Here is a 24,935-nt window from a genome sequence, read left to right on the forward strand (position 1 = left end):
CACAGAAAATACTTATGTAATATTTAGTCTATTCTTCTTTCACAAGAAAGGTGAGAGACGACCTACAGGCAGCTGCACTCACAGATAGATTAATCTATATGCTCCTAAATATGAATGCCATATGCTTTTATTATGTCTGTTTAGTATTATGCACTATTAAATTAAATGTTGGTCCCACTTCAAACTAAGTACAACTTATAAAGAAAGGCTTTATATAGCATACATGAAGTCTTTATTAGCACTACATACATGCTTCACAAATCATCTGGAAGCTTATGTCAAACTCTATAAATGGTGTATAAAGAGTGACATCAAATCAAATGTATTTATATAGCCCATCGTACATCAGCTGATATCTCAAGGTGCATTGAAGCTGTTCTGTCCCGTGGTGGCCCAATGCCCAATTAAGACACTTTATGTTGGTGTTTCCTTTATTTTGGCAGTTATCTGTACATAGTGCATTATGTCACATTTGACAATGACATACGCTTATAGATTATTTGTGAAGCAGTTCTGTAGTGCTTATGAAGCCTTTATGTATGCTATATAAAGCCTTTATAAATTGTACTTTGTTTAAAGTGGGACCAAAATGTTTAGAAGGCAATCTATAATCCTACGGTCAAAGAATGCTTTGGTCTTGCTCATGTAGACAATATCAACATATAGACCGGTTGACCACCATTGAATAGGGCAGTTGTTAGTTATCTTTGACTTGACTTTGTCTGCAGGTGAATCCTCCTCAGGACAAAAAATGCAACCTGTTTTATAGACCAGTGGTCATGGGAATTGTATTTAAAATATACACCCAAAATGTGATTAAATAGTTTGCTAAATGCACGCTATTTAGTGTATTTTTGTGTTGCAGTGATCATGACTTTTTTTTTTACATAATGTTTCCGCCATTGTTTCCTATGACTGAAAAGAGCTTCTGGACATCAGAACAGCTGTCACTAACTAAAATTTGGACGAGGACTTCTACTTCAATGAGTCAGAGGAGAACAACATATTAATTACCGCGGACCAGTCCCAAATCCTGACAATCGAAGAAGGAGGAGACGGCGCTATAGAGGCCGAAGCACGGGATACCTGACGAAACTATGTCAGAGTGGATAAAATCACCTCTACACTCTGTTCAATCACTGGAGAATAAACTGAATGAGCTCCGTTCGAGACTATCCTATCAAAGTGATCTGAATAACTGTAATGTCCTATGAGTCGTGGCTGAGCAACAACATACAGTAGTAAATATAAATCTAGATGTTTTTTCTATACATCGGCAGGACAGAACGGCTGTGTCCCGGGAAGCTCAGAGGAGGGGGTGTGTGTCTCTCTGTTAACAAAAACTGGTGAGTGATCTCTAATACCAAGGAAGTCTCAACGTTCTGCTCACCTGAGTTAGAATACAGTACCACACTATTTACCAAGAGCGTTTTCATCTATATTTTTAGTATCTGTTTATTTACCACCACAAATCGATGCTAGCAATAAGACCACACTCAACGAGCTGTATAGGGCCATAAACAAACAAGAAAATGCTCGCTGGTGATTTTAATGCAGCAAAACTTAAATCAGTTTTACTTATTAACTCCTACCAGCATGTCACCTGTGCAACTAGAAGCGAAAAAATTTAACCTTTATTTAACTAGGCAAGTCAGTTATGAACAAATTGTTATTTACAATGACAGCCTAGGAACAGTGGGTTAACGGCCTTGTTCAGGAGCAGAACGACAGATTTTTTCCTTGTCAGCTCGTGGATTCAATCTAGCAACCTTTCAGTTACTGGCCCAACGCTCTAACCATCACCTGCAGCCCCAAGATCACCTTTACTCCACACAGAGACGCATACAAACGCTCCCTCGCCCTCCCTCACCCTCCCTCGCCTCCCTCACCCTCCATTTGGCAAATCTGAACATATCCTCCTGATTCCTGCTTAAAAGCAAAAACTCAAACAGAAAGTATCAATACAAAAGTGGTCCGATGAGGAGATGCTAAGCTACAGGACTGTTTCGCTAGCACAGACTGGAATATGTTCAAGGATTCATCCGATGGCATTGAGGAGTACCACATCAGTCACTGTCAGTCACTGGCTTCATTATTAAGTGCATCAACGACGTCGTGCCCACAGTGACCGTACGTACGTACATATCTCAACCAGGAACCATGGATTACAGGCAACATCCACACTGAACTAAAGGCTAGAGCAGACGCTTTCAAGGAGCGGAACACTAATCCAGACGCTTATATGAAATCACGCTACACCGAACCATCAAACAGGTGAAGCGTCAATACAGGACCAAGATCAAATCCTACTACATCGGCTCTGACGCTCATCCGATGTGGCAGGGCATGCAAACTATCACTGATTACAAAGGAAAACCCAGCCGCGAGCTGTCCAGTGACGTGAGCCTACCAGACGAGCTAAATACCTTCTAAGTGCTCTTCAAGGCTAGCAACACTGAACCTATGCATGAGAGTACCAGCTATTCCGGACGACTGTGTGATCACTTTCTCCGTAGCTGATGTGAGAACATTCACAAGGATTACTAGGGCGCGTACTCAGAGCATGTGCTGAACAGCTGGCAAGTGTCTTCACTGATATTTTCAACCTTTCCCTGACCCCATCTGTAATACCTTCATCAGGGATCATCAACTAGAAACACCCGCAGGCCAAATTAATGCCCACGGACCACCAGTTGGGGAACCCTGACCTACATGTTTCAAGCAGACCACCATAGTCCCTGTGCCCAAGAACACCAAGGTAACCTGTCAAAATGACTATCGCCCCGCAGCACTCACATCTCTAGCTTTGAAAGGCTGTTCATGGCTTACATCAACATCCTCATCCCAGACACACTGGACCCACTCCAAGTCGCATACTGCCCCAACAGCTCCACAAATTATGCAATCTCTATTGCACTCCACGCTGCCCTTTCCCACCTGGACAAAAGGAACACCTATGTGAGAATGCTGTTTATTGACTACAGTTCAGCGTTCAACACCATTGTGCCAGCCAAGCTCATCACTAAGCTAAGGACCATGGGATTAAACACCTCCCTCTGCAATTGGATCCTGGACTTCCTTACAGGCCGCCCCCAGGTGGTGAGGGTAGGTAGCAACACATCTGTCACGTTGACCCTCAACACGGGGCCCCATCAGGTGTGCTTAGTCCCCTCCTGTACTCCCTATTCACCCACAACTGCGTGGCCATGCACTACTCCAACACCATCATTACGTTTGCAGACAGGATCTCTATACCAGGCGATGTCAGAGGAAGGCCCTAAAATGTGTCAAAGACTCCAGCCACCCAAGTCATAGACTGTTCTCTCTGCTACCACCGGCAAGCGGAACCGATGCACAAAGTCTGGAACCAAAAAGACCCTGAACAGCTTCTACCCCAAAGCTATAAAGTTACTGCAAAAAGGTTAGTTAAACAGTTAAGTGGTTAACCAATAGCTACCCAGAATATCTGCGTTGACCCTTTTTGCAGTAACTCTTGACTCATCACATATGCGGCTGTTACTGTTTATTATCTATCCCGTTGCCTAGTCACTTTCTCCCTACATATATGTACATATCTACTTCAATTACCTCGTAACCCTGCATATCGACTCGATACCGGTACCCTTTGTATACTGTATATTGTTACTCATTGTGTTTTTATTCCTTGTGTTATTATTTTTCTACTATTTCAAAAAAAAAATGTCTCTCTGCATTGTTTGGAATGGCCGGTGAGCATTTCACTGTTAGTCTACACCTGTTGTTTACAAAGCATGTGACAAATCAAATTTGATTTGAGAATGATCCTGGCTGTGGTGATCGGGAATTGTGAGGATGAAGAATGAAATTAGGGTGCCATTTGGGACATATGCTGTCGTTAACTATCGCACCCAAGTTAACTATCATACTCAGTTAACTATTGTACCCAGTTAACTATCGTACATGGTTAGTTATGGAGGATTGAGGTGGGCATCCCTTAGTTTAATTAGCAACCCCCCCCCCCCCCCCCCCTGCTGTGCATCTTATAAGTTCTCATTCCAGGGAACTTCACAGTGCTACTTGCACTTCCTGCAGCCCCTAGGAATACACAGCAGCCTCTGTAGGAGGGGAACACAGAAGTCTTAACTAAGTGACAATATTTGCTCACCTGAGATACACACATCTGGCTGGCTGTTAGGGTGGCCTGCCTAGCCAGGAAGGCAGCTGGCTGCTACTGCTAAGGGGAAGGTCCAGATGGGTCGGCCCAGGAAGTTCTGGGAAGGAGTGGTGGCTTCCCCACCGGGCGGCTGTTTCTCACCCTGCCTACCTCAATGTGCTTCATATGTAGATATGTTTGTCCAGAACTGCAGGAGGCGCTAATCTGAGCGTGTGTCCCAAATGGCACCCTATTCCCTAGATTGTGCACTACTTTTGACCAGAATCGTATGGTGCCTAGTCCAAATTAGTGGACTATATAAGGAATAGGGAGCCATTTGGGATGCAGCCTGAGGAGTGGCCATGTCATTGGCCTCCACTGTGGTTAGCCTGTTTGCTGTCAGAGCCTGAAAAGGAGAAGGTTTATTAGGATGTGGAAGGGGCATTCTCTGGTTGACAAACACAGATTGGACACTTATGTTGTTTGCCGGCAGGGAGCTTTGTCATGGAGCTGAGAATGACATCAGTGAAGCTCTCGCTGGTTCTACTGAAGAAGGCCCCACACTGTTTCTCAGTTAACACCACCAATTGTATCATGAAAATCAGAGGACAATGGGAGGTAGCTTGATGTCGCTGCGATGGAAGTGTCTATGTGCTGTCATGTTTTGTATTTCCCTTATTCACATGAGGGGATACAACAAATCGCTGTAATGTCCAAGCCAAGAGCCATCAGGCTGATGGGAAAATGGGCACAAAGCCGTCAGCTATAATAGGTTTCAGAAGAAAGATTTACAGTAATGAAAAATTATAAACTACTATCATAGTATACAGTAGAATACAGTAGAATACACATACATGCATATCTCAATTGTTGAAATAAAACCGTGTTCATTCAACTCATCCACACCAAAAGAAGAGAAAAAAAAGTTATTTCTATAGGTTAATCATTTATTCCTTAAAGGAGGCTTGTTGCATGACATGGACCTGGAATGCTGAATTACATGCTAATGGATCCTGTGAAATCTAAACTGTCTTCCATTTCAACCCACAATATGCTTTCAATATGAAAAGGAGTGTATTGGTTGAGATACTGCACTCTTCCGGGTCTCGGGCCCCTGTGTGTGTGTGCAGAGTGCATGATGGTCCAGCCAGCTTGTGCAAAACTGCTCTCCTCAGATCTGAAACAGCCGTCTCTTGTTCCCTTTCACCTTGGTTGTGTGTCCTCCCTGTCCCGCTGCCTTTCAGATTCATCTCCAGGTAAACACACTGTGGCAAGCCGCAAACCTGCAGCCAACAGCCGTTGTCACAGCTGCACAGGATAAAGGCCCCGACTCAAGACTCACTCACTCTGGTATATTTGCTGTCACTATAGGCAATTGGCAGCGAGCATTTTGTGGTTTCATCTCACACTGAATAGACTCTTTATGAATTTTGCTTTGATAAATCACAAGCTTAACCTCGTCTTTGTATTTCTTGAAAAGTTGTTTGGGCGGACGAGGGTAACTGGTAGAACAACTAATTAAGGGGATTTTAACTCCCTATGCCACAGTGGAAAACATAATGAAACTGGCACATTCCATTCCCCACTCTCTGAATATGTAAATGCATGTTAGAGTTTTGTGTTGCTGTTTTTGCTTCTTCTTTCTGTCCTTTACTTTGAGATCGCCACACATCCACAGTCATGCCTGTCCTTTACTTTGAGATCGCCACACATCCACAGTCATGCCTGTCCTTTACTTTGAGATCGCCACACATCCACAGTCATGCCTGTCCTTTACTTTGAGATCGCCACACATCCACAGTCATGCCTGTCCTTTACTTTGAGTTCGCCACACATCCACAGTCATGCCTGTCCTTTACTTTGAGATCGCCACACATCCACAGTCATGCCTGTCTGTTCCCTATTCTACGAGTGCATTCTCTTCAAACACATCCTTCACAGAATCAAAGAGACGATAGGTAACTTGTTCTGAGGGTAATGCTATGTTCTACTCTACTTCTAATGTCATTCTTCATTTTAAGGCCATTGTGGTGCCTTTGTTGACACCCTTTGTGATTGATCAGCCTCAGCACATTTGGCAAGAGCAATAGGCCACTATAGTACTGTATTTCACTGCTTGTGAGAGGACCCTGATTGACCCAAAGGTGCAGCTATCAACAGTGGCCCATAAGAATGTGAGGCCACACAAGGTGATCTGACATGAACGTTCATCTGTAAACTATCCACGTGGCAGCAGCAACCCATTGTCACAAGTTGCCATTGATTATAGTCTACACAGTAGCCTTAATAAAATGGCACATAATTACTTCATAACATATCCATAAGCTATATATATTTATAACAGCATTAATAATTTGTTGACATAAGCGTTTCGTAAATGCGTGTATGGTTCTCGTGTTATGTATATAGCGTATGGCTTAAGTTTTCGTTGCATTATTCTCATAGTCATTAGGAATAGTTTGTTATGAAAGTTAGCACAATTAAATATCAGACATTCTTCAAACACCGTGATCTAAAGATTCCATCGTGATGTAGGCTGGCCTGTGCGCGTGCACTCGTGTGTATTCGGTAAATACAATACCAGTTAAACTGCTCCGTTAATATCCCCTCAATAGTATCCTTTTTTTCCGAAGCTGGTTTTATCAGCAATTGCTGTGGACATCCATTCCATCTCTAGTGATCAAACACTTTAGATAAACTTCTCTTGTAACCGTCATATCAAACAGTGCAGCAAGGCCCTCACAAAAGTCAATAGAATTATGGTCAAAGACAGAGAGTATAGACAGTGCTATGCTATGTTTGAATAATCTCTATTCTCCAAACAGCCACTAAAGAAATCAGGGGAAATTAAAATAGGCCTAGGAAAAACAGTTTTTCCATTTTGCCTGAAATGTAATATAGTTTAGAGCTCAATCATTTGTAACCGACTAATGTATTTTCTACTACACAATGGACATATAATAAAATAAATACAATACAATTATATTAGTTGCAGTAACAATTATAATTCAAGAGGCAACTATGCACAATATTCGGCAAGTAAATGAATGACGACTATCCAAAATGTAATAAAGTCCCTCAAGTTGACCCCAAAATGTTTGCAATGTTTCGAAATTCAAATAGGTGGAACAAAACATTCTACGAATTTCTGCTTGGATGTCAACACCACTGTGTACCTTATTCCTCCCTCACAGCAGAATTGAATCGATGCATGGACCCCTGTACTTACCATGTTGTAGTTCAAATCGGTATTCAATGTGGCCTAAATAAGTATTTCAAGTGGTGGTTTATACCCACAATGTCCCATTATCAATTGACCTATTTCTTACATCGGTATATTATTGTGGTTTTGTGAAAATAACTGGTTAGGAAATGCCTTGTTCATTTTGACATTTTTTTTAATTACATGTTTGATTAAAACTGTAAAATGTGAAACGCATATAAATTAAGTGAGTTGAAGTCCACACTCCTTGATAGAAACAATAATACTCGGTTGGTCAGAAGATGCTAAATCACATTAATAAGGCTAACACAGAGAAAGGGAATAACATTATAATAAAGCCCTTAATATGAAGCCCTCTTATAATTCTAAATTCCTTGTCGTTTTTTTCTGGAGGGAAAACAATCACATTTGATGTATTGGATCCTTTTAAATGGGTCTGGCCTTTTCAGCCAGCGCAGGTGTAAACTACAATATACGGTCAACGGAGGAGTCTCGTGTCTAGGTGTGAGCAGATTATTCAAATAGGGCACTGAAGGAGTGAGGATTGGAGGGTTGGGCGCTCAGCGAAACACAGTGCTGCTATACCACAGCAAGGCGAGGAGCCAACGTCATTAACTCCTGTCATCGTCAGTCGCTTTACAGTGTCTGAAGGCACTCAGGGTAGAAAGATACCCATGAACCAGTCACGAGGCAGCAAGCAGACTAAACGACCTGGGTAGCCTGTGGTCCCAAATCGGTTTTAGGGACGTTTTTCACTTCATTTTCTGCGGAGACTGAGGCTTTTGAGGGGCATTTGTTTTGGACTGTCCACAATGCTAAGCGCTGTTAAAATGGAAGGACACGAGCATTCAGACTGGAGTGCTTACTACGGAGAGCCCGAGGTGGGTAGAGTTTATATATGTATTTTGCTGAATATACAACTCAATACTAGCCTTGAGATAATATTAACTTTGTGATCAAATATTGACTTGAGGCACCTACAAATCCTCCCAGATCTCACCCCCATTGGCCGCAGACGTCAATTCAACGTGTATTCCAAGTTGATTCAACGTAGGCTAATATCATTTAAATGTAAAAAAAAAAATAAAAAAAATTAAAAAAAATAAACGTTGATTCAACCAGTGTGTGCCCAGTGGGTCTTTTTCGATATCCTGACGAATTTCTAGGGAGAATGGAAATGACATTTACGAAATACATGACCTGAATAGGCTATTTAATATTTTGAAAATCTAATTGAATCTGAAATGTATTTCTAATTATTCAAGCCTATAGGCTCATTTCTATTTTGACTATCGAATTATTACGGAGAACACAGTGATCAGTTCGCCTCATTGGGCTATTCGTTGATCCATTCCTTCCCTTTTCAATCGTTTTCGTTTTGCTGTGTAATTAGACTTGGAATAAAATATATTTACAATGTTCCTTATGATGTATATGCACTTCACTGTTTGAACGTAATTGTGACGTTACAATTTATAGCCTAAAATTGGATATTTAACCGACTGAAAAATACATGTTTATCTAAGTGACAATTAATTGATGTAGGCCTAATTATTTCGTTGTCATTTTACTAGAAGTCTTTAATTCACATTGTTAAAGCTATTATTGACGTCGTGCCCTCTTTTCAGTGCTACACCTCAGTTGGAAACATGACACAACACACCGGTCTGGGAATTAACTCGATGAACACCTATATGAGCATGCCTGGAATGACTTCAACCAGCAACATGACAGGCAACCCCATGAACATGTCATACGTCAACACGGGTGTGAACCACTCCATGGCCGGGATGTCACCGGGCTCCGGGGCCATGCACGGTATGGGAGCGGGGATGGCGGGCATGAGCGCGACGCTGAATCCGAATATGAGCCCCATAAGCACCCAGTCTCCATCAATGAATGCCCTGACCTCCTATAGCAATATGAGCGTTATGAGCCCCATGTATGGACAGTCCAACATAAGGTCAAGGGACCCCAAAACATACAGGAGAAGCTATACGCACGCCAAGCCCCCCTATTCCTACATTTCTCTCATCACCATGGCCTTACAGCAGTCTACCACAAAGATGCTGACATTGAATGAGCTATACCAGTGGATCCAGGACCTCTTCCCCTTCTACAGACAGAACCAGCAGCGCTGGCAAAACTCTATCCGCCACTCTCTGTCCTTCAACGACTGCTTCCTCAAAGTGCCCAGGTCCCCGGATAAACCAGGCAAAGGATCTTTCTGGACTCTTCACCCGGACTCAGGGAATATGTTTGAGAACGGCTGCTATCTCCGAAGGCAAAAGCGGTTCAGATGCGAGAAAGACCTCGGCAGGGAAACCGGGAGGAAAAATTCCGAGGGAGGCCCTAACAGCAGCCCAGAGAGCTGTAACGGTAACGAATCACCCCACCATACCCTGTCCGTTAAAGACGTCAAACGGCCCGTATCTGACCCAAAACCTCGGCAGCAGGTAATGAGCCCCGCCGAGCACGCGCCCACTCCTGTCCCACAGACACACCATCTTCCGTCTCAACATCACTCGGTGCTCGTGCACGAAGCGCACCTGAAACCCGAGCACCACTATTCATTCAACCACCCTTTCTCCATCAACAATCTAATGTCGTCGGAGCAGCAGCAGCATCACCACAAAATGGACCTAAAATCGTATGAACAGATGATGCAGTATCACGGTTATGGTTCACCGATGAACGGGGCACTGTCCATGGGCTCAATGTCAACTAAAACCGGCTTAGATGTTGCTTCGACACCCACAGACACTTCTTACTACCAAGGTGTGTATTCGAGGCCAATCATGAACTCTTCTTGATTTTTATCTGCATTCAATTAACTTTTTCTAGCAATTACAATTTGTACATTTGTAAATTGGTAGTTTTTTGTTTTTATGCGTCACATTTTATGGACATTGGACATGGAAGGGACTGTCTCAGTGTCAAATTCGTTCAAATTAAGTTGATATGGGAAGAAATGATTTCATACAGCCATTTTTACATGAATTTGAAGGCGTAACTGTGCTACAAATTGTGAGATTTTTTTTTGTGTATCCCTTGTAACTTATACGTTGTTCATGTGTATTCATGTAGCTGCTGAAAATCTATATTAAAGTATTATTTGATGTTTTTTTATATGACCTTTATGTGTGCATTACTATAAGGAAACATAAGAATACAGGATAATTATTCAATAGGCTAACTGCATGATTCAAAATGTTAAAAACATCGAGCATTTTTATTTAAGAAAGGCTAGCAATTATGGCAAATATAAAACAATGAAAGATAAGCACCATCAATGATTAAAGTAAGGGTTCTGTATTTATAGGCCTACACACACACACACACACACACACACACACACACACACACACACACACACACACACACACACACACACACACACACACACACACACACACACACACACACACACACACACACACACACACACACACACACACACACACACACACACACAACCCTATATATACCGGGGATGGGAAACTCCAGTCCTCGGGGGTCTGATTGGTGTCACAGTTTTCCCCCAGCACCAGCTAACCCACCTGACTCCAACAATCAACGTATCTTCACTTTAGAAGGCAATTAGTTTGATCAGCCGTGTTTGCTATGGTTGGGGCAAAGGTGTGACACCATTCCGGCCCCCGAGGACTGGAATTGCCCATCCCTGATATATAGTATTAAATACTATTCAATAAGACAATATAGCCTATCCAATTGCCCACGTTTAGGAAAAAGGTTTCAATTTTCGCCAAGAAACGAAACGAAAAGCACCACACCAAAAATAATGTATAATACAGCATTATTCATATTATTAAACGTAAGTTAACCACATTATTTATTATTTATCAAGTAGGTTGAGCCTATTATTAATATGACATGTTATACAATGGACGGACAACCATGACGATTCCCGAATGATTTCCTGTTATATGTCCCACACCAGTCCTTCCCTGAACCCCACCGAGCACCAACATAATTTGCATATGATGCATGACATTTGTGTCGATTTTAACACAATAGCTCCTGTAAAATAGACAAGTGCACGGGAGGGAGAAAGAACAGTACACAATGAAAGTGCTGGTGATGTTAGTCCCACATGTAGCCCCTGACACTGTGTTGCTCTTAAACCAATTAACGTGTGACTCACCACTGATCCTAACTGATAACCTGAACCCATGTCAGAGCCACTTCTGATTACATCAACAACTTCGGGGTGGAATGGCAGCCCGTGTTGCTTTCACCGAGAAAACGTGAACATGTTCACAAAGAACGAACTAACGAACTAACGCGTATTAACCTTATTTAAAAACATTTACTCCCCCCCAATATAAAGTGAAGCCCTACGTGTGAAAAGGACTACAATCTCATCCACATTTTGCCACACTTTGGGCCAACAGTATCCCCTAATGCAGGGCTGCCCAATTTCCGCCCATGTCGGGCCGAAAAACTTAAGGTATTCATCCTCTTCTTCTAATAAGGGACTGATTCTGACCTGGGACACCAGTTGAGTGCAATTCACTACCAAGGTAGAAACAAAAAAGAGAAGTATTTCGAGTTTAGGCCGTCCAGAACCGGAATTGGGTCGCCCTGCCCTAATGTGACCGACTCATGATAATCATTTATCGGTGCAAAATGCGTCGGATAATAACCTGCAAACAACATACACTTACAGTAAACGCCTCAAAGTCACATTTGCAATTTTTACATTAGGCCATATGCCTATTAGTCTCGATAGCTACATGTACACAAATATTTCAAATGTCTCTCTTATACAAAGATTATTTAAATCGATATCATCAGTTTAAAACAATATTGTTTTATTCTTAACCGACAAGGCAGTGACATCTTTGCGTTGTGGGTAAATAAACGGACAGAGATAGCTTTCAAATAAATGCTGCGATGACTTCAGTCCAAGATCTCATCGCTTTCAATGTCCAACGCCAACAAACCTATCCAGAAGTAGGCATTCAAAAATGCCAATGGACAATTTCTCTTGAGCCTTGTTCATGCCTGTGGTCTTTCTGTGGATAGATTTTTATGTTTTTATTTTCATTAAATGTTGATTCGTTCGGGGGATAGTTTTGCATGGAGAAGAAAATGTATCTCTTGAAAAGGGATGGAGAGCATCTCTGATTGATGCATTTTGGCAAGAGAGTGCATTGTGCTTTATCGGCAATTACTTGCCAGATTGACATTTCTTTCTAGTATTGAATTAATATTCGTTTTTCTTCGAATATAAATGTATACCGTGAATGAAATATGAACATTATGTGTAGGTCTAGAAGCAATATTTATATAGACACAATATTGATAATTATATAAAATATATACAATAATAATATGAATAATGATAATATTATTAATAATATTAATACTTCATTATTATTACTTTGTGTTATAAATTGCATTATCGTTATAGGCAAATGTTTGTTTAAAGCAGTCTAGAAATAACCAATGCAGGGACACGTTTTAGGTGTATTGATGGAGGTGACCCCTCTGCTATCCGGCATGGTTTCATCTGGTAGAGTTCATCTTCAGCATGAGATGTGATCAGTACCTGACACTGGCAGACAGCTTCCGTCTTTAAATAATTAATTCACTCCAATTCCACTGGTAATGCAGATCCTGGATTTGTCAATTAGCCTACTAAACATTAAATTAGTGTATGCTCACAAACCTAATCTCAGAGCCTCGGTTCAAATAACGGACCAGCTGCAATACAGCCCTTCGACGGTTTGAAAAGGGTCAGAACAAGACACAACTGGTCTTCGAGATGAAATAAACTAAGTCCATAAAGTTCACAATAGCCTGCCTATTTTGCATCTTGCTCAACGAATAAAAATCATGATTTTAGTATCTTATTTTTTATTAAGGATAATACTTTTATTTTGAATTTAATCTAATCCCATTTAGATGCTCGAAAATGTTAGCTTCACATTGTACCCATTAGCACAGTATAGTGCCCATTGATTCCATGGAAGGCACTAGTACCCAACTATGATGCCCTCATGAGCCATTTTGGCTGGACCTAGTCCTGGAACACCCAAGTAGAGTGGTCTCCAAGGTGATTTGTGATGCCAGTTTTACAAGCTGTAGCCTAATACTGCTTTAAGCTATTGGAGGGTGTGGCTGTTAACTCCACTCTGGTTTTAGGCCTAAATCTAATTTTTGTTATTGGCCCAACGCTCTAACCACTATAGGCTGGCTACCTGCCGCCAAAACCTGCCCCCATTACCCGGGGAGAAATAGGCAAATTGGAAACAAGTAGTTGTATTTTTGTGTGTACTGTATAAACAAGAGGAGTTTTAGATGGAGGGCTCAGGTTTGGGACATCCTCTCTCCATTAGGTGTGTGATACCTAACCTGATTCCTATCAGACTGCAAGGGGTGAACCGTGTTCCATCCACAATGACAACAATCTTAGGAGCAACTGTGCCTTTTATCACATAGCATATCCCCCTTTTGGACATCACTGAAAAGTGGCAAACCATGACAGGAGAAGCTGGATAAGGGAAGGCACTTGGTCCATAGGGTGAGAATGTGTGTGACAGAGGAGGACTCTGCTTGCCAGAGTTGATTGCTTGATCTTTTATGGCAGCCTGGTGCGAAATTCCTGCCGTGGGGGAGCCTTTCATAGGCGGTCGGCACAGTGGCGTTGATGCTCGGGGATGGAGGGACGGAGCCCTCTCTCACACACAGCTCTGTGTCAACACTGTCCCATTGACTGGGCTGAGAGTCCTGCCAGCAGTCTGAACCGGCCCTGACCTCCTCACTGGCTCCCCTTTACGTCCTCCTCAAGGCTCTCACACTGAGGAAAAAGTCAATCCATCAATAAATCCATCCATCTATCCATCATGGGAGGAGGGCGATCTCTAGTCTGCATGGTCTGCACTGCAAGCTGATGACAGAGTGCTCCTGTCAACTCAAGAGGCCTGTGTGCAATAACAACCTGGGAACCTTATGGTTTAGCAAAGGAGTGTGGGAAAACAAATGTCAGCTGGTGGTGTTACACTTTGGTTATAAATGAAGCCGCAGGTCATTGAGGTATATTGAGATGGCAATGTAATAAAAAAATACATTTCTGATATTGAAAGTGTTATAATTAACTGTAAGGTTGTGAAAAAAATCGAACCTTTCAAAAAACTACAAGAAAACTAGCAATTTCCCTGCATTTCATAGCCTTCTCATTTCACACATTATCATGTATCATTATCGCACATACCCCTGACTACAGGAAAGTATAGTTTAGGTAGGTGCTTTAAGAAAGACATCATTTTCAAAGCCGTGGGTTGTGTATTGAGCTCTATGGCAGAAAGAAAGGCCACAGGCTCTCTGCAGACAACTCCCCTGTTGCCCACACAGTGTTCCAGAGGTTGACAATTAAAGGGATCCATTTTAATTATCTGCCAGATTAAATGAATTGTCCATTGTAATGCCAATGCCCCCATAGCACCCAAAACCTGATTTATCTAATGTGATTGGAGCTTGTTTTACCATTAGCAACAGAAAGACCTGTCATCAGTGGGAGATTTAACATGGAGATTTTGCTATAGTGTTCCCCACTGCAGACAGGCTCAGTTCCCCACTGTATGGAGGTTCCCACTGGGAAGCCTGCTGAGTGGCGTGAAAGAGACCGTGCCAATACACAAAATAATGACCTTGGCTGGATCTACACTGTAGACAGAGATGCTGAGGACAACAGAGAGGAGATGTTATGTTGGGGCCCGCTAAATCTAACCCTTCAGAGGTAGTGCTAACAAAAAATAAATGAGCGATTTGAGTAGTGAGACTCTAGCCACAGCAAGAACGTAAATGCAGTGTGTCTAAAATGTGAATGTATCACCGCTGGAACGCTTATGAAAAAAGGAAATTAGGCATAGGCTACATTCTCACACATATCTGGATCGACGAGTATCTGTCTATCGGAGAGCCCCATGGGCCCTGGTCAAAAGTAGTGCACTATATAGGGAATAGGGTGCCATTTGGGATGTAGTCATTGTAGATGCAGTTAGAAGACTGCAGAGAGAGCAGAAGACAGGTTTGGACCTGCCTGGCTGGGAGAATGGTCAGTTAAGGGTGGGTCGTGGTACAGACACGGTGAGTTACTCAATAACCCACGGTCTTCTTTGGACCTCAGACAGGATCGATGGGTTTTCCCATGCATGTACGCAGGCGCTGGTTGCGTCCTAAATACTCTTTTCTAATTAGTGCACTACTTTTGACCAGGGCCCATATGGCAATATAGGAAATAGGGCACCATTTGGGATGCTACCCTACGAGGCAAGGCAAGGTTATTAGATGCCTGATGCTTTAGTAATTACTCTGTCTTCAGACTCAAGAAATACCATATTCAGCACAGGACAGAATTCCAAACACTTTGAGATCTATCAAAATTAAATCAATGTGCTAGTTTAGAGTTCCATGAAGATCACAAAAAAATCTCACACCACAAAATAAGAAAAACAACGAAGGATCAAATAAATGATTTGCCATTGAAACCCATGACAACCAGCCACACTGAAATGACTGTTCTCGCAATGGAGGCAACTGTGAAATGAACCTATATGGGGCAATGGAGGCAACTGTGAAATGAACCTATATGGGGCAATGGAGGCAACTGTGAAATTAATGCATCATTTTTTTATCCAAACATTTGTAAATGTTTCAATATTCCGTGCAGCGGTTAGACGATAGAGTGGAGGAGCAGAGGCATATAATAATCTGTAGGAAACATTTAACGGAGCGTTTGCTGATAAAAGTGGCGGTGGCCAGCCCCCCCGGCTTAAAGCAATTCATTCAGAATCCTGACATAAACTCTTGGCTCCTTTGACAGCTTGGAGCTGAAATAAAAATGCTAGTTCTCCAGGGAACAGAGGAAGATGGCAGGCTCCTTTCTCCACTGTTTGCTCAGTGGCTCTGAGAGCAATCTTCCCCAGTCAAAATGAAATGCAAGGACACAAACAATGTGCCGGGAGAGAGAATGGGAGACGGCCAATGAACAGTTTGGACTATTTGCACAGCAGAAGGGCAGCCACAAAGGCAGGCCGATGGCTTTCCCATGAATCAAGCGTGGTGTCCTAGGCTCCTTTTGTTGGGGCCGGTTTGCATCCCCATCGGTTAGATAAGACTATAGATGTCTTATACTTTTAAAAGCCCTTTCTCTGCAAAACTCTAGCGTCATGTGACCACATCTGTCCTATCTGCCCTGATTATGCTCCATTTGACTCCATGACAAACTGTGCTCATTGTTTTATTGGCTTAGATCAGCCTTGCACGTGCCATGGTTTAGCATGGGCTATAGTATGCTTCGGCGGTGCCAAGTGTGGTGAATGATATTGGATTCCCTATGATCCAGCCCCTTCATGTAGCAGACACGTTACAAGCCTACATGGGTGCATCAATGGAATTCTCATAATAGTAGCTACGTCATCAGTTACAGGGGTAGGTTACTATAATTGTGGACCTAAACTGACTTTTATACAGTGGGTTTAGTACCCCTCTAACCACCCTGTCATCCCCACCAAAGCCCCCCGGCCCAGATCACTCTGGGTGGCCAGACCTGTGGTCTGAAAGGCAAACAGATAGGCGCTTAAGCTCTTTTTGCCTTAAAAAAGTGACATTGTACGTCCCAATGAATGGCAAACAGCTGTTTATCTAGAGTGAACTAGATAGGTTTAGAATAGTTTTGGGATATGTCTGGCACAAAAATGTTTTGGTGGCACCGTTAATGTTTCTGCATCTTTTCTGTCCAAAACACCTTGCCCTTTACAAGACACTCCATAGTTTCTGCCTACACACAGGTTTCTGGACAGTAGCCTATGGTTTCTGGACAGTAGCCTATACAAAGGTTGATGTGCGATGTCTTCAAGGTCCGAGCAATATTTAAGTGGGAAACGAGCTAAATGCTTTCCTGATATCTGTGTAGCTGATTCCGCATCTTCTGTGATGCTGTAACATTGAATGTTATACAGCACTGTTTACGTTCCAAATGGCACCCTTTTTCCTATATACAGTAGTGTGCTACTTTTGTCCTGAGGGTGCCATTTAGGGTGCCATTTAGGATGCACTCTTTGGTTAGTCCCATTGCATTTTTGGCTGTTTTAATTAACTGTCTGGATGGCTTTGTGATAAGAAGTCATTAGAGACCTACAACTTAACAATTGAATCGCCGTATATGCTGTTGTATAGCAGAAAATATCTCATGGCACGCAGGCCTATAGTACGTCTGTGTGATGACGTTTTGAAAGGCCCATTGATAATTCTGGGATGGGTGTGTGCCGATGGTGTAACCCTTCTTATAGGGAGAGACACTTAGGTATGCATTTTCTCAGTGTGTGAGTGAGTGGGCTAGGCTACTGGGTGGTGCAGGACCCCTCCTTCACGACTCGCTGGTGCTGAAACACAGCTCTGTTACAGGGTTGTTGTCCCAAATAGCACCTTATTCCCTATATAGAGCACTACATTAGGTAGGTAGTACACTGTGTAGGAAATAGGGTGCCATTTGGGACACATCCAGGATCTCACCACTCACTCACAGTCCTGTTCACAGTCCTCAGTGCCATGAATTGAAATGATTTAGGAGTGAGTGCTTGGAGCTTGGCGTGCTCAAGAACCTAACAACATTCACTGAAAACCCGTGCTGAGCTTGACCATTACCAACAAGTAGCTTCTGACCCCTTATGTAACACTGAATCCCATCTATGGAGTCCTGGGATGTAATACATTTTCCTTACATTACAGATATAGGACTGAAGAGGCTATTTCCAATCACAATTCACTGTTATGGCTTTTTCCACTGATGAGTTGTGGTTGTGAGGTCTCTGTAAACAGACTTTGGAGCACAATGTCTTGGGCGTGATGAGCAGATGACTCCAACATTCCTCTCCAGGTTATTCTCTGGATGTTTTCACCTTAGGACTGACTAACGAATGACCATCGAAGGTTATCTGCAGGGACCATAATACACGTCACCTTTAGGACGAAATAACAAGTGCATTGTTACAATGTCACAAATATTGTAATAAAAATGAAGTCAGGGAGGCAAGAATTCTGGTGGTCTGTATATTTTATTACATGTTAACAAAGGTGGATATAGCACATTTCGGCCAAGAGGCCTTTCTTCACAATTAATGTGATCCCAGGAAGAAATGGTCTCACAGCTTGGTATTTAATGCAGATACTGAGGAAATCTACTCTAGAGACGCATGTCAAACAATAGGACGCCATGCTTTTAAACAGACCAAACACCACATCTCTGTTTACACTTATCTGTGCCTCAAGTCTGTGTGAATGTTATTGCGACGTGTACTCTCTGAGGATAGTGAGAGACGGGACGGGTTTATGAAAGATTTAACACCAGCCCTTAAGAAGCTCAAGCTCTCTCTTTCTCCCCAAAGCAGGTTTCATCTCAGCACACCCAGGAGGGGTGGTGCAGTCTGACAGAATGCCAGAGGAAGATAAGATGGGGAGAAAAATAGAGAATGATAAAAAAAAAAGAGAGAGAGAGAGAGAGAGAGAGAGAGAGAGAGAGAGAGAGTGTATAAAAGAAGCCTATTGTATCGACCAGTGGTTCTCCATCCTGGTCCTGGGGACCCAAAGTTTTTGCATGTTTTAGTTTTTGCCTTAGCACTACACACCGGATTCAAATTAAGGGGACTGCTAATCTGTAATATTGTACACTACATCTCATATTTATTTTATTTACTTACGTAGGCCTATGTATGTATTCACCATTTAGCTGCAAATCTGTACAACTTGAAATAAACCTTAAATATATACTGAACAAAAATCTAAACGTAACATGTAAAGTGTTGGTCCCATGTTTCATGAGCTGAAATAAAAGATCCCAGAAATTTTCCATACGCACAAAAAGCTTATTTCGCTCCAATTTTGTGCATTTCTCCTTTACCAAGATAATCCATCCACCTGACAGGTGTGGCATATCAATAAACGGATTAAACAGCATGATCATTACACAGGTATACCTTGTGCTGGGGACAATAAAAGGCCACTAAAATGTGCAGTTTTGTCACACAACACAATGCCACAGATGTGCATCAAAGCTGGGACTGAGACTGAAAAATAGCTTCTATCTCAAGGCCATCAGACTGTTAAACAGCCATCACCAAAACAGAGAGGCTGCTGCCTACATAGAGACTTTAAATCATTGGCCACTTTAATAAATGGAACACTAGTCACTTTAATAACGCCACTTTAATAATGTTTACATATCTTGCATTTCTCATCCCATATGTATATACTGTATTTTATACCATTCATTGCATCTTGCCTATGCCACTCGGTCACTGCTCATCCATATATTTATATGTATATATTCTTATTCCATCCCTTCACGTATACTTGTGTGTATTAGGTAGAATTGTTAGATTACTTGCTAGATATTTCTGCACTGTCAGAACTAGAAGCACAAGCATTTCGCTACACTCACAATAACATCTGCTAACCATGTGTATGTGATCAATCACTGTGCTAACTAACCTCCAGACGAGCTTCAATGCCATACAACTCTCCTTCCGTGGCCTCCAACTGCTCTTAAATGCAAGTTAAACTAAATGCATGCTCTTCAACCGATGGCTGCTCGCACCTGCTCGCCGGCCGTCCAGCATCACTACTCTGGACGGTTCTGACTTAGAATATGTGGACAGCTACAAATACTTAGGTGTCTGGTTAGACTGTAAACTCTCCTTCCAGACTCACATTAAACATCTCCAATCCAAAATCAAATCTAGAATCGGCTTCCTATTTTGCAACAAAGCATCCTTCACTCATGCTGCCAAACATACCCTTGTAAAACTGACCATCCTACCGATCCTCGAGTTTGGCGATGTAATTTACAAAATAGCCTCCAACACTCTACTCAACAAATTGGATGCAGTCTATCACAGTGCCATCCGTTTTGTCACCAAAGCCCTATATACTACCCACCACTGCGACCTGTACGCTCTCGTTGGCTGGCCCTCGCTTCATACTCGTCGCCAAACCCACTGGCTCCAGGTCATCTACAAGTCTCTGCTAGATAAAGCCCCGCCTTATCTCAGCTCACTGGTCACCATAGCAGCACCCACACGTAGCACGCACTCCAGCAGGTATACCTCACTGGTCACCCCGAAAGCCAATTATTTTTTTGGCCGCCTCTCCTTCCAGTTCTCTGCTGCCAATGACTGGAACGAACTGTAAAAATCACTAAAGCTGGAGACTCTTACCTCCCTCACTAGCTTTAAGCACCAGCTGTCAGAGCAGCTCACAGATCACTGCACCTGTACATAGCCCCCCTGTAAATAGCCCATCCAATCTACCTCATCCCCATACTGTATTTATTTATCTTGCTCCTTTGCACCCCAGTATCTCTTTTTGCACATTCATCTTCTGCACATTCTACCATTCCAGTGTTTAATTGCTATATTGAAATTACTTTGCCACCATGGCCTATTTATTGCCTTACCTCCCTTATCCTACCTAATTTGCACATGCTGTATATAGACTTTTCTACTGTATTATTGATTGTATGTTTGTTTATTCCATGTGTAACTCTGTGTTGTTGTATGTGTCGAACTGCTTTGCTTTATCTTGGCCAGGTCGCAGTTGCAAATGAGAACTTGTTCTTAACTAGCCTACCTGGTTAAATAAAGGTGACATTTTTTTTACATAAAAAAAAAATACTATTTGATTTGATGTCTCAGGTTTTGCGGGAGCATGCAGTTCACATGTTGACTGCAGGAATGTCCACCAGAGCTCTAGCCAGATGATTTAATGTTCATTTCTCTACCATAAGCCGTCTCCAATGTTGTTTTAGAGTATTTGGCAGTACGTCCAACCGGCCTCACAACCGCAGAACACTTGTAACCACGCCAGCCAAGGACCTCCACATCTGGCTTCTTCACCTGCGGGATCATCTGAGACAGGCCAGCCGGACAGCTGATGAAACGGAGGAGTAATTCTGTCTGTAATAAAGCCCTTTTGTGGGGAAAACCTCATTCTGATTGGCTGGGCCTGGCTCCCTAATGGGTGGGCATGGCTCCCAAGTGGGTGGGCCTATGCCCACCCATGGCTGTGCCCCTGTCAATCGTGTGAAATTCATAGATTAGGGTTGAAGGAGTTGATTTAAATTGACTGATTTCCTGATATGAACTGTAACTCAGTAAACTCGTTGAAATTGTTGCATTTATATTTTTATAGTATATACACAACCGTTCAAAAGTTTGGGGTCACTTAGAAATGTCCTTGTTTTTGAAACAAAAGCAATGTTTTTTGTCCATTAAAATAACATCAAATTGATCAGAAATACAGTGTAGACATTGTTAATGTTGTAAATGACTATTGGAGCTGGAAACGGCTGATTCTTTATGGAATATCTATGTAGGCGTACAGAGGCCCGTTATCAGCAAACATCACTCCTGTGTTCCAATGGCACATTGTGTTAGCTAATCCAAGTTTATCAATTAAAAGGCTAATTGATCATTAGAAAACCCTTTTGCAATTATGTTAGCACAGCTGAAAACTGTTGTGCTGATTAAGGAAGCAATAAAACTGGCCTTCTTTAGACTAGTTGAGTATCTGGAGCATCAGCATTTGTGGGTTCGATTACAGGCTCAAAATGGCTAGAAACAAAGACCTTTCTTCTGAAACTCGTCAGTCTATTCTTGTTCTGAGAAATGAAGGCTATTCCATGAGAGAAATTGCCAAGAGACTGAAGATCTCGTTGTGTACTACTCCCTTTACAGAACAACACAAACTGGCTCCAGAATAGAAAGAGGAGTGGGAGGCCCCGGTGCATAACTGAGCAAGAGGACAAGTACATTAGAGTGTCTAGTTTGAAAAACAGACACTTCACAAGTCTCAACATCAACAGTGAAGAGGCGACTCTGGGATGCTGGCCTTCTAGGCAGAGTTGCAAAGAAAAAGCCATATCTTAGACTGGCCAATAAAAATAAAAGATTAAGATGGGCAAAAGAACACAGACACTGGACAGAGGAACTCTGCCTAGAAGGCCAGCATCCCGGAGTCGCCTCTTCACTGTTTGCTGAAGCTCCTTTGGCAACAATTACAGCCTCGAGTCTTCTTGGGTATGATGCTACAAGCTTGGCACACCTGTATTTGGGGAGTTTCTCCTTTCTTCTCTGTAGATCCTCTCAAGCTCTGCCAGGTTGGATGGGGAGCTGCACAGCTATTTTCAGGTCTCTCCAGAGATGTTCGATCAGGTTCAAGTGTGGGCTCTGGCTGGGCCACTCAAGGAAATTCACAGACTCTGTTCCGAAACCACTCCTGCATTGTCTTGGCTGTCTGCTTAGGGTCGTTCTCCTGTTGGAAGATGAACCTTCGCCCCAGTCTGAGGTCCTGAGCGCTCTGGAGCAGGTTTTCATCAAGGATCTCACTGTGCTTTGCTATGTTCATCTTTCCCTCAAGCCTTACTAGTCATTCAGTCCCTGCTGCTGAAAAACATCCCCACAGCTTGATGCTGCCACCCCCATGCTTTACCATGGGGATGGTGCCAGGTTTCCTCCAGGCCAAAGAGTTCAATCTTCATTTCATCAGACCAGAGAATGTTGTTTCTCATGATCTGACAGTCCTTTAGATGCCTTTTGGCAAACTCCAAGCAGGCTGTCATGTGCCTTTTACTGAGGAGTGGCTTCCGTCTGGCCTTATATAGACAGGTGTGTGCCTTTCCAAATCATGTCCAATCAATTTAATTTACCACAGGTGGACTTCAATCAAGCTGTAGAAACATCTCAAGGATGATCAATGGAAACAGGAGCTCAATCTCCAGTCTGATAGCAAAGGGGCTGAATACTTATGTAAATAAGGTAATTACATTTAAAAAAAATGTTTAATACATATGCGAAAATGTAAAAAAAAACTTTTTCGCTTTGTCGTTATGGGGTATTGTGTGTAGACTGAAGAGGACAAGAGTTATTTAATCCATTTTAGAATAAGGCTGTAATGTAACAAAATGTGAAAAAAGTCAAGGGGTCTGAATAGTTTCAGTAGTTGCGGTTACATTTCCATAATAAGTAGTTGTATAGTTCACCCCAGAGGAAAACAGGAGAGGCTTGCTTCCCATAAAGAGATTCAACTTGACTAAACACCAATGACTTCTCAGTTCCATCATTCATTTCTCCAGCCCCTCCATACTCCTCAGTATCAACCTACTGTGCTCATGCTGCCATGGTACTCTGTCCTAAACCCCTTGAGAGCAGGCCACTCAGATCACTGTGGTAAATGATTGACCTGACACTCCCACACACTAGAGTCCTCCAGTGTTTGGCCCTCTCTATTGACTCAGTGGAGTTTCACCATGTTTTTAACTTCTCCCTCTCATCTCTTCCAGTTCAACAACATACCACTAAAACAGTCTATGCTAAGAAAACATAAATAAATAAACAAACGTTACAAACGAGATGCACAGAAACTGAGAATGAGGGTCTTGGTGTGGACTCTCGTCTGAAGATTAATGTGGTCTTTTTCTGAGAGCTTAATTTCCTCCATCCAATAAAAGCACTTGACAATGAGGAAATGAGCATCAGAGTTCTCACTCACAGCATGAATTCAGACAGAAACACAAGGGCCCCATTTAATTAACACACACCGTAGAATGAATGAACTATCACTCATTTCAATCATGGCACACATGAAGTGAGGGGCTGGACCAACTATGACTATGTCTCAAATAGCACCCTTTCCCCAATATAATGCACTAATTTTGACCAGGGCCCATGGTAAAAAAAAAAACACTATATAGGGAATAGGGTACAATTTGGGATGCTGGCTAAGATTGTCATTGTAAATTGCCTGAATTTTATGAAACTAGTAAATGTTAATGTGGTTTAATATTTGTATTCAAGTGTATTCCTCCTTACACCTTGCGGCCAAGGTGTTTTGATAGGTGGGCCGGCAGAACCACCTCTACCTGTCTATTGTCTCACAGGTTTGTGTGCTGACCTGGCTGCACAGTGGAGAAGGTTGTAAGTGGACGACTGTTCACACTAGCAGAAAGTCAACGCCAGCCCTGGATTCACCCTGCATCACTGATACATTTGAACAGTGTTATCAACCCCAACACTGAAACAGACATTTCTATTGTACCATGAATGTTCTTGCCTATATGTGGAACATGTAAGGGAAACCATGTGAAGGCTGCAATATTAACTGTGCTGCTTGGATATGACGACATCTTAGTCCTAAAGCTAATATGAAATATCAGCCCTCTCGTCAGAGAGGCTGAATGGGACAAAGCAAAAGGAAAGGTGTCCATTAATCATTAACTGTACTAAAAGCCTGGCTCTTTGTATTCCCTTGGTGCCTGGGTTATCTGGCTACCATGTGACATGCCGGGGCTTTTTCCTAGTAGATTGGGGAAAGCCAGTGAGCAAACACAGGTGTTTTGGAGTCAGTGGCGCTTGCTGTCAGGGACAACCGCAAACACAAGCAGTAATGCCTGATCCAATGAGACACAGTGTTTGCCTGCAGCTTCCTGGTGATCCAACATTTCAAGTCCAACTGCTTCTGCCGACTGCCCCCCCCCCCCCCATTCGTAACTATTCAAAC

At 42.5% G+C, this 24,935-nt stretch overlaps 1 protein-coding gene across 1 annotated transcript; it reads left to right on the plus strand.

Moving 5' to 3' along the window:
* Positions 1-7,925: 7,925 nt before the first annotated feature.
* LOC139415543 (forkhead box protein A2-like) lies at positions 7,926-10,484 on the plus strand. The gene is made up of 2 exons (XM_071163650.1): positions 7,926-8,236; positions 8,984-10,484. The coding sequence occupies exons 1-2, from the start codon at positions 8,168-8,170 to the stop codon at positions 10,166-10,168; spliced, it is 1,254 nt and encodes a 417-aa protein (XP_071019751.1). The 5' UTR covers positions 7,926-8,167; the 3' UTR covers positions 10,169-10,484.
* Positions 10,485-24,935: the final 14,451 nt, after the last annotated feature.

This window comes from Oncorhynchus clarkii, chromosome 8 (genome assembly GCF_045791955.1).
Source record: "Oncorhynchus clarkii lewisi isolate Uvic-CL-2024 chromosome 8, UVic_Ocla_1.0, whole genome shotgun sequence".
NCBI classification, from domain to species: Eukaryota; Metazoa; Chordata; class Actinopteri; order Salmoniformes; family Salmonidae; genus Oncorhynchus; species Oncorhynchus clarkii.